This window comes from Vombatus ursinus, unplaced genomic scaffold (assembly GCF_900497805.2).
Source record: "Vombatus ursinus unplaced genomic scaffold, bare-nosed wombat genome assembly UNPS02014793.1, whole genome shotgun sequence".
Classification (NCBI taxonomy): domain Eukaryota; kingdom Metazoa; phylum Chordata; class Mammalia; order Diprotodontia; family Vombatidae; genus Vombatus; species Vombatus ursinus.
Window position 1 is genome coordinate 18,300,113 of NW_020954571.1, and position 18,225 is coordinate 18,318,337.

At 37.3% G+C, this 18,225-nt stretch overlaps 1 protein-coding gene across 1 annotated transcript in view; it reads left to right on the forward strand.

Annotated features, from left to right (window-relative positions):
* Positions 1-17,665, forward strand: part of LOC114048472 (liver carboxylesterase 1-like) — a 61,786-nt gene extending 44,121 nt beyond the window's left edge. Inside the window, exons 9-14 of the mRNA XM_027869391.1 lie at positions 3,472-3,612; positions 7,148-7,228; positions 8,102-8,249; positions 13,691-13,822; positions 16,965-17,037; positions 17,186-17,665. Of these exons, the coding sequence (XP_027725192.1) occupies positions 3,472-3,612; positions 7,148-7,228; positions 8,102-8,249; positions 13,691-13,822; positions 16,965-17,037; positions 17,186-17,363 (753 nt within the window). The 3' untranslated portion in view covers positions 17,364-17,665. The remainder of the gene's footprint in view (positions 1-3,471; positions 3,613-7,147; positions 7,229-8,101; positions 8,250-13,690; positions 13,823-16,964; positions 17,038-17,185) is intronic.
* The last annotated feature ends 560 nt before the right edge of the window (positions 17,666-18,225 follow it).

The following is an 18,225-nucleotide window of genomic DNA, read 5'->3' on the forward strand; positions in this document are numbered from 1 at the left end:
AAGGTAGAGAGGTTTACATTAGTATAGTATATAATACCACAGCCTCACACCACCATCTGACACAGTGAAATAAAAGATTCTGGTTAAAAACTGTTTTAGCTCTAAAAATTTTGTTTACTTTACTTAATTGTATTTATGGTACTATGGATTTCATGTGTTATGAAAAGTGAATATTGTTTGAAAGTAAGGTTTTGTTTTGTTTTGTTTTTATTGAGATGTTAGCACAAAAAGTCACAGAATTCTGAGGAATTACTAATGAGAAAAATGTTTTTTATGTTACCAATTTCAATTTGTGTACTGAATTTTATGGGTTATTTATTAGTTAATATGTTAGGAAAAGTTTATTTCATCAAAATTAATGTTTTATTATAAAGAATTGGATGCAGGGGGAGGGGGTAATCAAAAGCAAATACTTTTGAGGAGGGACAGGGTCAAAGGAGAGAATAGAATAAACAGGGGGTGGGATAGAATTGAGGGAAATATAGTTAGTCTTTCACAACATGACTATTATGAAAGTGTTTTGCATGATTGCACATGTATAGCCTATTTCTAATTGCTTGCCCTCTCAGGGAGGGTGGGTGAGGACGGAGGAAGGGAGAAAATTTGGAACTCAAAGTTTTAAAAATGAATGTTGGAAATTTTTTTGCATGCAACTGGGAAATAAAATACATGGGCAATGGGATATAGAAATCTATCTTACCCTACAGGAAAATAGAACGGGAAGGGGACCAGAAAAGGTGTGAGGGTGTGAAGGGCAGATTGGGGGAAGGCGTAATCCAAATGCATGCCATCATGGAGGGGGGAGAAGGGGAGAGGTTGAAGAGTTGAACAATTTTGTGGAAGTGAATGTTGAAAATTAAAAATAAACAAATAAATTGAAAAAAAACAATTGGATGCAGAAAAGTATATTTTCAGCAATCTCTAGCAAAAAAAAAATGAGTTTTTATAGTCCTGGGAACCTAACTCCCTATTTCCCATAAGTTCAATGTATCAGCATTAGCGTTTATGACTTCTGTACCATTTTCTAGAAAAGATACCCTGGGAAAGTTGAAGATTAACTTTATAATGTTAATATGAGGTAATATATATATGTGTGTGTGTGTGTGTGTGTGTGTGTGTGTGTGTGTGTGTATGTGTGTGTATAATAGCATATCAATATTATCTATGTTCTATTATATTTTTATTTATTTTGTTAAATATTTCCTAATTACATTTTAATTTGGTTCAGGCTACTTTTGTTTTTAACTTTTTATCTCTCAATTCCATGAGTTAGACAGTTGGAAGTGTCTTTCTCTCTCTTATAATTAAGGAAAGTAAGATGACTAGGATGTGTTGGAGCCAGACCTTAAATCCAGGTCTGGCTCCAAATTCAGCAATCTTTTCATCTCCAAAGCAGTGCTATATGAGTTTAGAAAAAGAAGAGATCTGTATAGGCAAAGTCAGGAAAGACTTTCCGGAGAGTGATAGGGCTTGACTTGGTGTTGGAGAGATGTAAAGACAGGGAACCTTTATCTGAGAAGCATTGAGCCCTAGGATGATCATCATTCTGCACAGCCATCCCAACCCTGAAGGATTTGTTTTTATGTCCTAATTTTTAAAAACATTTTTTTTTTGCTATGAAAATTAAAACAACTCTGAGGATTCACCTTATATCTATCAGATTAGCAAAGATGACAAAAAAGGAAAATGACAGTATTGGGCGGACTGGGGGAAGACAGGTACTCTACTACATTTTTGGTGAAACTGCCATTTTGGAAATCATTTTGGAATTATGCCCCTGAAGCCACTAAATTATGCCTACTTTTTTACTCAGAGCTACTACTAGTAGTCCTGTACCCCCAAAGGAACACCTCCAGGCTGTACTCCTGACACTCCCAGACTCTTCTATTCCAAAAACCTGTTTATCCTAAAAGTTCACCCCATTGCTGGACTTCACACATTGGAAGTACCCTTCACCAGTATGCACTCTCCCTCTGATTGACTGGTTCCTCACAAAATCTTCTTTTGAAAGGGAGGCCCAGGCCAGCTACATCTTAATTTCTCCCCAGGCTATACTTATCCTTCTAGACTTTCTCTGCAATGCCTCTGCTCTGGGAACCTTCATTTCCACTCCCTTCCTTTCCTTTCCCTTTGACCTCACCTGGTATTTTTTGTCTACTTCTATTAGAATGTAAGCTCCTTGAAGACAAGGACCATTTTTCTGTTTGTATATGTACTATCAGAGGTTAGCACAGTGCCTGGCACATAGTAAGTGCTTAATAAGAAGTTATTGAAATTATTTTTTTTAAATAAAAAAACCAACCCATTTCTACAAAAATATTTACAGAAGCTTCTTTTGAAGAAGCAAAGAACTGGAAACTAATGGGTGTCCATCAATTAGGGAATGACTGAACAAATTATGTAATATTTTTGTGTCATTTGACATTATGAAATGGTTTCAGAGAAGCCTTAGAAGATTTGTATAAAGTGATGTGATGTAGATGGACTGAACTGAATCAGGAGAACGATTTATAAAATAAAAACAACTTGGAAAGATTTAACAGCTATGGTCAGTGACAACAACACTACTCCATAGGACTGATGATGAAACATTCTACCCATCTCTTATCAGAGATAATAGAACCAAGCTGCAGAATGAAGCATTTAGTTTTTGCACATCAAATACATACATATGTTTTGCTTGCCTATTTGTTTTTTTATAATGATTATTTTTCCCTTTTTATTTGGGGAATAAGGGGAGCTAGTGATAGAATTGCCAAAAATAAAAAAAAAAGAAGAAGAAGAAATGGAATAAAAGAGAGTCAAATGCAAAGAAGTTCAGCGAGAAATAGACAAGCAAGGTAGCTTTGAAAGTGACAAGTTAAATGTTTTTTTAAAAGCAAGTTTTATGTAATAGAAACTTATAGTTTCACATATGATCCTTTTTAAAATTCTATTTTGTATATGGAAATGCTCTTTTTTGGGTGTTCATTAAATTCATAAAAAATATATATTTTGATATGTTAATTCAATTTAACTTTTCCAAATGTGTCATTGTGTTGAAATGGTTTTAATATAGCTGAAAGTAATTAGCTCACTGATGAACTGAGTATTTGTGAGTCACAGACATCCCCTATTACTGATGAGAAAATTACCATTCTTCCAATCCCATAAATCTAAAACCTGAGTCATCCTTATTTCTTCACTCTTACTCCCCTTATGCAATCAGTGAACAAATCTTGAGAATTTTGCCTTCCTAACAGTTCTCTCTTGGGTATCTTGCTTTAGTAATGTCATAACTGCACTAGCTTTCAAATATCCATGTGTTTCAGAAGCCCAGAGGAAAGCTGTACATCCTCTTCCTTGTTGATCTTATCCTTGGATAAATGAGAGCATAGTACCCCTCTGTTATAGTTCATAGTAATAAGTCATCAATTTTTCTCCATTCTACTAAGGGAAAGTGAATGTTATTTTTTTTCAATCATCTTCCAGAAAATTTCTTTCCTACCTGGAGTCATTGATGGAGTATTTTTGCCGAAAAGTCCTGAAGAGCTCCTGGCTGAAAAGAAGTTCAATCACGTTCCCTATATCATAGGAATTAACAATCATGAATTTGGCTGGATTATTCCAACTGTGAGAACATTGTGTTTTTGTTTGTTTGTTTGTTTAAGTTTTTGTTTTTGTTTTTTTTTCTGGAATCTCATGCTTCTCCTTCTGCAGTCTGTAGGACTAGGGCTTCCTTCTAGTTAAATTGGGAAAATTGTCTATAGCTTGATCTAGAGATAATTTGCTGCAGGTTCTGAGCTAATTACAATACCCACCCCCACCCCCACCCCTACTCCAGCATAAAACTTCATTCGTCAATAGGTGCTCTAGGTAGCAGTAAAATTGTTGCAAAGGCAAACCTGATATTTGGCACTCTCACTCATAGAATAGAATATTAAACCTGGAAGAAACTTTGGAGACCATCTAATCCGAATCTCTTATTTTACACGTGGTAAAATTGAGACCCAGAATGACAAGATAAGTTAGTGGCATAGCTAGGATTAAAACCCAGGTGTTTCCCTGTTTTTTGTCATACCCTCTCTCCCACTGACCTCTGCCCCCAATATGGACACACAATCCAGTGATCTTATAGTCTTTTCCATCTGCTTCCTTTTAGAGTTGGGAAATACTAGAGTCTCTCATAGAGCCAAAAGGAAAGTTATCTTTTTTTTTTTTTTTTAGGCAATTGGGGTTAAGTGACTTGCCCAGAGTCACACAGCTAGTACATGTCAAGTGTTTGGTCTGAGGCCGGATTTGAACTCAGGTCCTACCTGACTTCAGGGCCAGTGCTCTATCCACTGCACCACCTAGCTGCCCTGAAAGTTATCTTTTTTTGATCTCTTTGTAGAATCTGACACCACTGATCCCTCTTTCTTCTGAATATCTCTCCTCATCCCATTGTGTGTGTGTGTGTGTGTGTGTGTGTTCAGTGTGACATTGGACTGCCTGTTGAACTAATCTTTCTTATTTGTATTCAGAGATTCATTATCCATGGCCTGCCCTAGTACATGGGTATATCCTAGCACTGGGTCTTTTTTATTTTTCTTCATCTTCTTCTTTTCTCTCTATACTCATGGCAATCTTATCAGTTCCCATGGATTTAATTAATAGTTCTCCACAGAGGGATCCTGAGTCCACATATCCAGCCCTCACTTCTCTCTTGAGTTCCAGTCCAACATCTTCAACTGGCTGATTCACATCTGCATCTCAATGTCCCGTAAGCATCTCAAATCCAACACATCTAAAACAGAGCTATCTTTTCCCCTAAACTCACCCACCCCCTATTATTGTTGAGAGAACCACCATTTCAATCCTATAAATCCAAAACCTAAGAGTCATCCTTGATTCTTCACTCTTACTTTCCTTGTCCAAGGGAAAGGATAACAAGCCTCAAGATTCTGCCTTTCCAACAATTCTCCCATGATTACCTCTCCTTACTCATACCATAACCACCCAAGTCAAAGACATTGTTGCCTATTACCTAGACCAGGCCGGCACAATATTTGGCCAAAGGATTTTGGGCAGCCCATGAAAAACATAGAGGATGTAAAAGAAAGTAAAGCTGTAACTAGTGCTTTGTCCATGCCCCGCTTAAGCCACCTTCCACTAGTCACTATTGTGACCATCATGTAACTTGGGAGGTGGGTTGCCACTGTGCAATCTCTCCTGTTTGTTATGTGACCCACAACAACCAACCATTTAGTCTGTCTCTAGTCTTAGAGAAGCAATTTCATGATAAATAAAAATCTCAAGTAATATGTATAATTAATTGATATTAATTGAAATTTCCTTTTGTTAATATGGTTTATTTGTAAAATAATTTAATCATTAATTATACCTTTATTTGGAAAGTGAGCTGCTAAAAACCCATCTGCAGCCAGAATAAGTTTAGCCTATTTTAATTTTGGCCCGTACCTACTGAGAAGTTGTAGAGGTCTGGCCTAGACACTAATCTAATAGCCTCCTGATTGGTCCCTCTATATCCAGAATTTTTCCTTCTCTAATCCATCTTCCTCAAAGCTGCTAAATTGATATTTATAAAGTACAAATCTAACCATGTAATTTCCCTATCTTATAAGTTTCAATGACTTCCCAATACCTTTAGGATAAAATACAAACTCCTATAGCATTTTATATCCTTCATACTCTGGCTCCAACATATCTTTTCAAGTTAGTTATCCACTATTCTCTACACTGCACTTAAGCCAACTTGGCTGTTTCTCTTGCGTAATATTACATCTCTGGTCTCTGTGCCTTTGAAAAGCTTTACTTATTCCTGTCTCTCCCTAGTCATCTCCACCTCTTTGGACCCCAACTTCCTTAAAGACTCAGCTCAAATGCCACATCCTTCAATATGCCTTTCCTCATTAGTATCCTCCCCCAACCACTGTGTATTTTTTTGGACACATACTTTATTTATGTACCTGTGTAAGTAAATAAAATATCAGCTACTACTGGTCTGGGTAAGGCAAATCCCTAGACCACTGTACTCTTCCCAGAGCTTGGCTCTCCTGTGTGTGTTCTATCTTCTGTATTTCCTGTGCTTGCTTTTTGGTGGACAATTGCAATCTTCAACAATCTCAGGCTATGTCACAACACTTTTCTCAGCTGAAGTGTAACACTTCAGTGCTCTTTTCAGCAAGGGCCACAACCCTTAGCCTAAGATTGAAAGAAGTCTCTTACCTTTGATTCCTTCAGAGCTTTAGGTCTTAGTTTTGTGACCTCCAGCCAGGGGGTAGAGAGGTCTACTCATTTCTGACCGACCATTTTCTCTGATTCAAAGATGGCTTCTCTCAGTAAGGAGTTCTGCCTTTACTTATGATCAGCCACGTTACACTCCCCAGAGTCCAGTTCATGAAGATGAAAGGCTGGAAACAGAGCTTTTGAAATAGTCTGTGCTCTCAGGATAAATTCATTATCTTGATAGCTTCTTCACATGCTATTTTCACCTCCCATCCTATCCAAGTTTCAGAATGTTACCTTTACACCTGAAAGTCCTTCCCTTTACATTTCAGTGTCTCTGCCCTTATTCTATGTAATTGGTCATAACAGGGCTATATGCATATATTTAAAATGAGATCATTGAACAAGGAGATCTTAGAGGTTATTTCCAAATCCTTTTCTGAATTTATCCTCCCAAATTTAAATGGCTTATGATAAGAGGTAAATTTCTCAGTGTTATTTACATTCTACTTGGAAACAATCTTGTAATAATGCCAGAATTTCAGGAATCACAAACGGCACATGGGAGACTTCTAAAGGCATTGCTAAAACGATTGCAGGTTCAGTTTCCCCCCTTACCTAGTTACCTAAGTAAACTCTGATGAACAGGAATCTAGAAGCTTCATATTTTCTGATTATTTGAGCACCATAGAGATCTTCATATTAATGGATATGCCTGTTGGCTGGGTAGAAGTGAGGCATTTACTGTTTTCATACTTTTAAAAACATTTTCCTGATTTTCACTTTAGATGTTTCCTAGGACATTTAATAAGCCAGGTAAACTCACTGCTTAACTCAACTTAAACCAAAATAAAATGAGTACTCTCCCTGCTTGTTTCATAAAACCTGCTTTATTTCATATGTTAATTGTTATTTCTTTTATGTGAAATGACTGGTGCAGTTGATGGAGTTCCCTCTCTCAGAAGGCATACCAGACCAAGAAACAGCAACAGCACTGTTATGGAGCTCCTACCCACTTGTTGTAAGACATTTAGAACTTTATGATGTCAGGGCTGGGAGGGAACTTAGACTTTGGAATTTCAGAGTTAGAAAGGATCATAGAATCTAATACAAACATACATACACACACACACACACACACACACACACACATATATATATGCATGTATGTATGTATATGTATATGTAGTGCCAGGGTTTAAGTCAAAGTATTCTCACACCTAATCCTATATGATTTTCAATTCACTATGATGCCTAGCATCCTAAGGCAGAAAAAAATCACTCAAAGAGACCGAATTTTACTCTACTTTGTATTTCCCTCCTTTGGTTAAGAAGTAGAAAACTTTAGCATAATTTTCCTCACTGTAAGGTAGTAGTCAGTAAAAGACTGCATGTAGTGAAATAATGAAGCCTTCTCCAATCTTTTTCTTCCCCTAAGATGGAAGAATTCTAATCCTTCTCTGAAGAACCCCCATATCATGTTGTTTACATCTCTCTTATATACTTGTCATATTATATGTTTGACTATAATCTCTTTGAGGAAAGGAATTATCTTATTCACTTCTATAACTTCTAACATGCATAACATAGAAACATTATACAAGTACTTAAAATAGGATATCTCACCTAAAATTTAACAATGTTTTTATAGAAACATAATATTAGGTGAAACAGTATTTCAAAGGACATTTAGTTCAGTGGCAGTGTTATAAATAGGCATTGGTTAAATGATGTTATAGCAAAGTAACAACTTTATAGTACAGGTTGGTTATGATATAATGATGTTGCTGTGAAAACGTGTTAATTAGTACAATTTTATGTGATGCATACTAATGAATGAATGCATGAAAAGCCAGTCATGTATTCCTCTTTACTTCTTTGTTTATCATTTCAGAAAATCCCCAAAGACCTTACTCCTGTTTTAACTAAGGAATATCTTGGAATGACAAATGATCCTATGAAAAGGAAAGAACTGTTTACAAAATTGTTAGGAGACTTGGTATTTGGAATTCCATCTGTGAGGTTGGCTCGATTTCATATGGGTGAGTTCCTGAGTAACAGCAAGTAGTAACACAGTCAACCTTATTCATCCCAATAATTAGGCAAGGATGAATACTCAATATTCAAACCCTACCCAGAGACAGAATAAATAGGAGACTCTCTTTTTAGTAAAAAGAGCATTAGGACTTTCAGGGGCAAAGAGCCAAGATGATGGAGTAGAAAAGCCCTCAGCAGAGCTCTCCCAACATTCTTCTCCAAACAACTTTAAAATAATACCTCAAATTGAATACTAGAGTGGCAGAGCCAAAAAAGAAAAAAAGGTCAAAGTGACATATTCTTCCAGGCCAAGACAACATAAGAGGTTGGGAAGAGAGATCTGTGACATGGGGGATGAGGCTGGCTTGGAGACCATGTGGATGAAACGCTACTAGTTGGACTAGGTAGTGGAGACAGAAGCAGCAGCAGCTTCAGTCTCTCCTAAGCCAGAGATGGTACGAGGATCTGGCAAATGATAAGAGATTACAGGGTACCTCTGTGATAGCACTAGATACCAGACCAGATGTTGCTTGGCAACTCCATTGCATATACCCACTTCAGGGTCAAAGTTCAAGGGCAGAGAGCAGCATTCTTTGCTAGAAGGGATTGAGGCCAAAAGTGATACCGACTCTTAGGTATCACTTTTGACCCCAAGAGATCAGAGACCCAGACATGCAGTATCATTTCTACTCCCATGGAAGGAGAGGCCCTGAGGATCAGTACTGATTGTAATCCCAAGGGATCAGGGGCCCTCCCTGGGTAAGACTAGGGTGCAGACCAAGATAGCAACTACCACACCTCTCCCCAGATGATACCACCTTTGAAGCACCAAAAACTTCCAAATTCCAGAACTAGCTATGAAAACAGTAGTGTGAAAAAGCCTGAAGCTTGAAAGAGAGCCCCTCCCAACTCTCATGCCTAGAATAGAACCCAACATTAACATAAAATTTCAAATCAAGAAATAGGGTGGAAAAAGGAGCAAACAACAAAAAAAGAACTTGACCATAAAAAGCAGCTAAGGTGATAGAGAAGATCAAAACACAAATTTAGAACAAACAATGAAATCAAAATAACTACAAGCAAAGCTGTAGAGGGGAAACAATGTAAATTGGACATGAGCCCAACAAGAATTCGTGGAAAAATCATTTTTTTTTTTCAAAATCAAATAAGAGTGGTAGGGAAAGAAAATAGGTAAAGAAATGAAAGCAAAGGGGAAAAATATTAAAAGACAATTAACAACTTGGTAAAAGAGGCACAAAAATAACCTAAAGAAGGGACAGCTAGGTGGTGCAGTGGATAGAGCACCGACCCTGAAGTCAGGAGGACCTGAGTTCAAATCCAACCTCAGACCAAACACTTGATGCTTACTAGCTGTGTGAACCTAGGCATGTTACTTAACCCAATTGCCTAAAAAAATTTTAATTGAACAAATGGAAAAAGAGGTATGAAAATTCACTGATGAAAGTAACTCCTTAAAAAGTAGAATTGGACAAATGGAAAAAGAGGCTACAAAATCTCACTGAAGAAAATAATTCCTTAAAAATTAGAATTGGGCAAGGAGAACTCATGACTCCATGATACATCAAGAAACAATTTTAAAACAAAGTCAAAAGAATGGAAAAATAGAAGAAAAGGTAAAATATCTATTTGGAAAAGTAACTGACCTAGATAATATGTTGAGGAGAGCTAATTTAAGAATTATTGGACTACAATACCTGACAGTTCACTGACAGTTCAACCTGTTAATTTAGTTATTCAGTACTGTACCAATCAACCAACCAAAAATTATTTTATAGAACTAGAAAAAATAGTAGCAAAATTCATCTGGAAAAATGAAAGGTCTAGAATATTAAGGGAATCAATGAAAAAAATGTGACGGAAGGTAGCCCACTAGTACCAGATTTCAAACTATATTACAAAATGGTAATCATCAAAATAATCTGGTATTTGATAAAAAAAAAGAGTAGAGGATCAGTGGAAGAGATTAGATACACAATACACTGTAGTAAATGACTACAGTAATCTAGTGTTTGATAAACCAAGAACTCAATGTTTAACAAAAAAATTTTGGAAAAACTAGAAAGCAGTTTGGCAGAAACTAAACAGAGACCAACATCTCACACTGTATACCAAAATAAGAAGAAAATGAATAAGTGATTTAGACATAAGGAGTAATATCCTAAGTAAATTAAGAGAGCATCGAAAAGTGTACCTGTCAGATCTATGGGTAATGGAAGAGTTTATGACCAAACAAGAGACAGAGAGGATCACAGTAAGTAAAATGGATAATTTTGATGACATGAAATTAAAAAGCTTTTGCATAAACAAAACTAATTCTGGCAAAATTAGAAGGAAAAGAGGAAAGTGGGGGGAAGTTGCAATAAGTTTTTCTGATAAAGGTCTCATTTCTCAAATACATGGGGAACTGAGTCAAATTCATGAAAATGAGATTCATTCCCTTGTTAATAAATGGCTAAAGGACATGAGCAGGCAATTTTCAGAAGAAAAAATTAAAGCTATCAAGAGTCACAAGAAAAATGCTCTAAATTACTATTGACTAGAGAAATACAAATTAAAACATCTCTGAGATACCTCACATCCCCAGATTGGCTAACATGATAGAAAAGCAAAATGACAAATTCTAGAGAGGATGTAGAAAAATTGGAACACCAATGCACTGTAGGTAGAGTTGTGAATTGGTCCAACTATTCTGGAGAACCATTTGGAACTATGCCCAAAGGGTTATAAAACTATGCATGTCCTTTGATATAGCCATACCACTGCTAGGTCTATATCTCCAAGAGATCAAAGAAAAGGGGAAATGGTCTATTTGTACAAAAATAATAATAGCAACTCTTTGTGTGGTGGCAAAGAATAGAAATTGAAGGGATACAATTCATGCAAACTGAAGTAAGCAGGACCTGGAGAACACTGCACACAGTAACAGCAATATTATAAAGATGATCAACTGTGAAAGATTGAGCTACTATGATCAAGACAATGATCCAATACAATTCTAAAGAAATTTAAGAAAAATGTCATCTACTTCCAGAGAAAGAACCGATAAACTCTGAATGCAGATTGAATCATACTTTTTAAACTTTCTTTATTTTTGTTATTTTATTTTGTTTGTGTTTTCTTTTTCAACATGGCTAATATGGAAATATATTTTGCATGACTACACATATGTAATCAAAATCAAAGTGTTGGCCTTCTCATGGAGGGAGAAGGGTTAGGAGGGAGATAATTTGGAACTCAAAAGTTTAAAAAAGTGATTGTTAAAATTTTTTGACATGCAATTAGGAAATATTTAATGAAATATAAAAATAATTTCAAAAAAGAATGATAGATTCAGAGAATCTGATTCAAATTCTGACTCTGCTATTTCCTATTAGGATACAGGACAATATATTTTTTGATGTAAGGGAGAGGAACAGTTTGTGAGCAAAGGACACTGTTTGGCCTAGATAGGCCACACTATAATTTCAGATTGTGAATCCATGAGTTTGCTTTGATTCATTGAAAATTCTAGATTAAATAAAGGTATGGATACATTTTATTTTTATATATTCTTTATGTCCTAAAATGTTGCTTTTGTGATATAGTGTGCTTATCCTAGAATATAGGTCTGACTAGGTAATCTCCCTATTCAGTAAACTGCAGCAACTCCCAATTAACTCCAAGATCAGATATTACAGTTACTTGCCCAAGGCCACAAAGCTAGTAAGTGTGACCAGCATAGAAGAATAAGAAGGAACAGTCAGATATAAAGAACTAGAAGAGAGCAGTGTCACTAAAGCCTTAAGAAGACATTATCCAAGAAGAGAAGGCAATCAACCATGTCAAATGCTATAGAGATAACAAGGAAGATCAAGAATGAGAAAAGGCCAGTTCTCATAGGCAGTTGAGAGAACATTCAAAACTTTGGAAAGGGCAATTTCAGTTAAATTATGAGGTTGGGAGCCAGATTGTACAATGTATAGAAGAGAATGAAAGGAAAGGAAATGGAGGCATTGATTGTAGTCTTCTTTCTCATGGACTTCAGTCATGAGGGAGTAGATAGATATAAGATGATAGCTACTGAGAATGATCAGATTGTGTGAGATTTTAGTTTTTAAGGACGGAAGAGACCTGGACATATTGGAAGACGAGAGTGGGGATAAAAGTGGGAGGCAATGTTCTGGAGAATTTTGAAGGGGTGGAATTGAGGGTGCATGTAAAGGAATTTGCCATGGCAAGAAGAGCTTCTTCTTCATCTGAGAGCAGAGTGAAAAAGAAGTAGAAGGAGATATTCAAGTGATGTGAGACTTAAGAAGAAATGGAGAAGGGAGGAGTTCTTGACAAATATTCTCAATATTTTTCAGTGAAGCCAGAGTCAAGGTCTTCAGGTGAAAATGTGGGAGGCTTGAGGAGTGATGAGAATGTTGGGATAGTGAATCAATAGCATCTAGAAAAAGAATGTTTGCCTTAATGAAATGAGGGCCCAGTTAAGTTAACAAAATGTTTAATTCCATTATATTCTGCCCTGGTCATATTATACGTAGATTATCATGTTCATTTCTAGATGCCACAGTTAGGAAGGACATTAATAAATTGGAGAATATTCCAGGAGTGGCAATGAACATTGAGAAACAGATCAAATCTAAACTATATGAAAATAAGTTAAAAGAACTGGTGATTTTATCCTGGAGAAGAGAAGGTTCAGGAAGGACATGATATCTCTCTGCAAGTATTTAAAAGGGTATCTTGGTGGAGGGAGGGAGGCAAGGATTAGGCTTGTTCTGTTTATCCGCAAAGGGAAGAGTTAAGAGTGAAGGATTGGTTACAAAAAGGGAAAGTTAGGTTTAATGTAAAAATAAAACACTACTTACCAATGAGAATTATAAACTAGTGGAATGAATGGGCTGCCATGAAAAGTAGTGGAGTCCTCTCACGGAAGGTCTTTAAGCAGATGATGGTTGCTTATGTGTTGGTTAGGCTGTTGTGGGATTCTTTTTCAAGTATAGGTTGGACTAGAAAGCTCCTGAGGTTCCTTTCAGCTATGAACTTCTATGGAGCATTAATTCATCTTGGGGTAGAATAATGTTACCATGTGCCTAGGAATAAGGAACCATCTGATGGACATGAGGGAAGACTGAACTAGATGGTCCTGGACAACTAAAATACTATGATCAAGGTTGCAGATCTTTTACTGAACTGAAGGTAGTTTTCAACATTAGGAAAATCATGTCTATCAATACCAGCCATCACTCTGCATATCTCTGTCAGCTCCTCTAGGTCTCTTATATACCCAGAACTTGGAGTCCCCTATTAATTAAACTAACTTAAGAACTCAGAGCAAAATTCTTTCATATTTACCAAGCAGCCCCTAGGGACTCCCTTGTAAGTAAATACATCTGAGGTAGAAAACTTGATATACTGAATTTTCTACTATTCTTTCTTTCAGCATCAGGTGCACCAACATACATGTATGAATTTCAGCATCGGCCAAGCTTCTCAACCAACCTGAAACCAGAGACAGTGAAGGCAGACCATGGGGATGAAATTCTTTCTGTCTTTGGGGCTCCGTTTTTGAAAGGTGATTGATATCTGCTTGCTACAAAAACCTTATCAAAACATTATTTACTAGTTATTTGGAAAATTATATTTAACTTAAACAATTACTTAACCCTTTTCATTTATCAATCATTTCACTTGATTCTCACAGAATCTTCTATGAAGCAGAAAGTCAAGTCAAGTGAATAAGAGTTTGTTAAGTACTTACTATGTGCCAGGCACTGTGCTAAGCACTGAGGGGTGCATGGAGAGGGAAGGATGTAAAGTAAAAGACAGCCCCTGCTCTCAAGGAGCTCACAGTTTAATAGGGAAAACAACATGCAAATAATTATATCCAAACTAGATAGATAGATAGAGTAAATTAGAGATGATCATCTCAGAGAAAGAGCACTAAGACTATGGAGGACCAGGTAAGATTTCTTTCAGAAGGTGGAATTTTTGCTGAGACTTGAAAGAAGACAGTGAAGTCAAAGCAGTTATCAGGAGGGTGAGAATTCCACTTATAGGAGGGGAATGGTCAATGAAAATGTACTGTTGAGAGAGATGGAAGGTCTTGTGCAAGGAACAGCAAGGAGACCAGTGTCACTGGATCACAGAGAAAATAGGGGTGGGTGGGTGGGTGGGTGGGCGGAGATTTAGGTATAAAGGAAACTGGAAAGGTAAGAGTTGGCTAGGCAATGAGGGCCTTAAATGCCAAACAAAGAATTTTTATATTGATCTTGGAGATGATAGAGAGCAACTAGAGTTTCTTAAATGGGAATGGTTATTAGCCATTCCCTCCAGATAAGGAAACAGGCCCTGAGAAAAGAAATGCATTCCCTAAATTTAGTGGCAGAACCAGAACTAAAATGAAGGTCTTTTGGCTCCCCACTCTCTACCCCAGGCTCATCTCACTAGGCAATGTATCCTAAGTCATATGTGTCATCACTGAACAAGGGTTTCTTCTTGCCACAAAGAGTAGATGGCATTTGGGGCTAAATTGACAGAAGCATAGTGTATAGAATTAGTGAGATGATAATATTCCTATAATGTTCTTTGTTCTGATGGTATCTGGCATATTGTGCTCAGGTCCTGGTACCATATTTTGAAAAGACATTGACAAACTGGAGAACATCCAGTGGAAAGGAACCAGGAGAGTGAGGGGCCTTCAGAATTTGTCATATGAGGAATGCTTGAAGCAAACAAGCACGATATTTGACCTGAAGAGGAGAAGAGTTTGTAGGATCTGACAGCTTTTTCAAGATTTTGAAGGATTAACCTTGTTCTGCTTGGGGAGATTTAGGAGCTGTGCATGAAAGTTACAGGGAGAGATGGACTTCAGCTTAATGTGAAGAAGATTTCTTAATGATTAGAAATGTCCCAAAGTGTCCTTCTGTTTCATGAGATCAAATGCTGAGGGCAACTAGGGGGTGCAGTAGATGAGCACTGGCCCTGGAATAAGGAAGACCTGAATTTAAATCTGACCCAGACACTTACTAACTGTGTGACCCTGGGCGAGTCACTTAACTCTATTTATCTCAGTTTCCTCATCAGCAAAATGAGCTGGAGAAAGAAATGGTAAACTACTTCAGTATCTTTGCCAAGAAAACCCCAAATGGGGTTTTGACAAGTTGGACACAACTGAAATGATAACAACAACCACAACAATGCAAAGGTTGAATAATCACTTGTTAAGAATGTTGTAGGAGAGATTTCTGTTGAGGATGAGTTGAACTAGGTATTCTTCATCCAAAGTCCATCTAAATTCCAATTCTGATTATGAGAGCATTCGCAGTGAAAGAATATCATGAACAATCAATCAATCAATAAGCATTTATTGAATGTCTGTTATGTTTTGGGCACTGAAGTAGACACTTGGGGTCAAAGACAAAAATAAGCTTATATCCTGTCACTAGAGCATTCATATAGCTCTGCTTCTGGAGCCTAGCTTTCACTGATAGTCTGCCCTGCTTTAGAGGCTCATCATAGTAACATGAGCATAGCAAAGATATACTTTAGAGGAGTCTTTGTACCACAGAATCAAAACGTTAACCAGTGTGTTCAAGGTTAATTTATATGATGACCATGTAACAGCAATCCTTCCATCTAGGGGCTTTGGTCTAACCCAGGATTGGGGAACCTGTGGCCTTCAGGCCACATGTGACCTTCTAGATCTTAAGTGTGGTCTTTGGATTAAATCCAGATTTTATAGAACAAAAGGGTTTGTGAAGGATCTAGAAGGCCACATGTGGCCTGAAGGCTGCAGGTTCCCCACCCCTGGTCTATGCTCTGGATGCCCATTTTCCTTTCAAGCACAGCCAGTTCTGGCCACCTTTACTAGGCTTCCTGAGGATTTCTACGTATTTCCCGCTCTGAGAGAGAATCTGAATGCAGACCACCTTGACATTTTAAATGCCACTCTCAGCAAATGCTTTGAGGTTGAATGTTCAACACAATGGATCCCTAGGACTTAGATACCAAGCTGGAAATAGGGTAACATAAAAGAAATGGATTTGGAGTCAGAAGGCCTAGGAAGAAGTCAAATCTAAGCTTTGCTGCTTATTACATATATGACCTTGGATAAGTCATTTAGTCTTTAGCCTCACTATCTGTAAAATAAAGGGATGGGTCTAGACCAAGGGTGGGGAACCTGCAGCCTCAAGGCCACATGTGGCCTTCTAGGTCCTCAAGTGTGGCCCTTTGACTCTCATTGAAAGGTAGATGGTTCCTATAAGCAAAATTTTATGATCCTAGATGCTATTAGTATTCATTATCCTCTCCAAAAGCTCTCTCCTGCTAAGCTATTGCTTATGCCTGAAATTCCACCATTAGAGACTAATTCCTTTATAGTTAGTGCCTTCTTTCTAAATATATATGCCCGTGTACTGGCATTTATTAGGTATTATTTGATTATTTCTTAAAATTACTTCTAGAGAAAAGGAAAGTAAAATCTTGGTAGGATTAGCAAAAAAAGTTAAAGAAATAGAGAGATATTGGGTCACAGCAATATCTGGGGAGGACACACCAGGATGTATGCAACATTGTAAAGTGCAGGAGTCATGGCAGAGCTCACAAGTGGAAATGGGTGTGAAAGGAGCATGAGATGGGCACTGAGTATGTACCTCTCAATTTTATCCCTAAAAATATTGTAGTCACATTCTAATGTCTTTAATTCTCATTTTCAGCAAGCTCACCAGAGGAAGAGAAGAGACTTAGCAGGACCGTGATGAAATATTGGGCCAACTTTGCTAAGAAGGGGTAAGATTGGTAACACAGGGAAACTACTAGGGATTTTGCTTCAATATGTTTTGTAGGTATCTCTCTCTCCTTTTTTTTTTTTGTTTTTGAACGACCACCGCTGATTCAATGAGTATTTTTATTTTAAAAATATTGATTTTTTTTTCAGAAACCCTAATGGGGAAGGACTGCCAAAGTGGCCTGGCTATGATCAGAATGAAGGTTACCTCCAAATTAACATCACCCCCAAAGCAGCCAAAAATCTGAAGGAGAAAGAAGTGGAATTTTGGACTGAGGTCATGTCAAAAGAGCCAGCTGGGGTGAAGAGAGAACACGTTGAGCTTTAATCTGGCGAGGTCTGCCATCACATAGTAAAGAAGCCTCAGTAGACCTCAATGGCAAGAGTTTTTTGTTTTACTTGGCATGGATGCCTAGTCCTTTGGTGGTCAGAGAGCTCCTAAGAATGGGTGGAGGGGAAAAAAAAAAGAAATAGAAACAGAAATAGCCATACATCAGCCTGATAAAAGGAAGGAAACACAACTTAAGCACTGGGGGCCATGAGGAGCCAAAGATTACTTTCTCTTCTGAATGTTTTTAGTGGGTGAGGCTGGCTTTGTATCATACTAAATAAAATCCACTTTACTTGGAATTCTTGCTGCCTGCGTCAGTGTCTTGGTCCCTGGTATTGAGATGAATAAGTCCTTCCCTGAAATAAAGCTATTATCCTTCATGCCCAGTCATGGTCTTTGCTATATACTTTAGAGGTTTGGGTTTACAATTTAATACATATAGATTCAGACTTTAAGATATTAATGAATGAAATAATTAAAAGGCATTTATTCAATGCTTCCTACAAGCCAAGCACTAGATTGCAAATACAAGAGTAAAGCCAAACCCAATAACAGATGTGAACATATCTAATCATAGCCATAGTCCCTGCCCTAAAGCAGTTTACATGCAGATAGAGGGAGAGCACAAATAAAGGGGAATGGTGGCCAGGGAGGGGTATTTTGGTTCGGAAAGTAACAAGGGTGATGAGTAAAGGCATAAGGGAATAGAATGGCACATCCTTTCCAAAAACAATAGTAGTACTGAATGAATTATGGCTAAAGAATTAGACAGGCAAAGGAAGGATATTGTAGAAGCTATACAAGCAGCAGCAAGGTGTATGTTGAACAGATGGCCAGAGAGTAAAATGAACTATAAGTA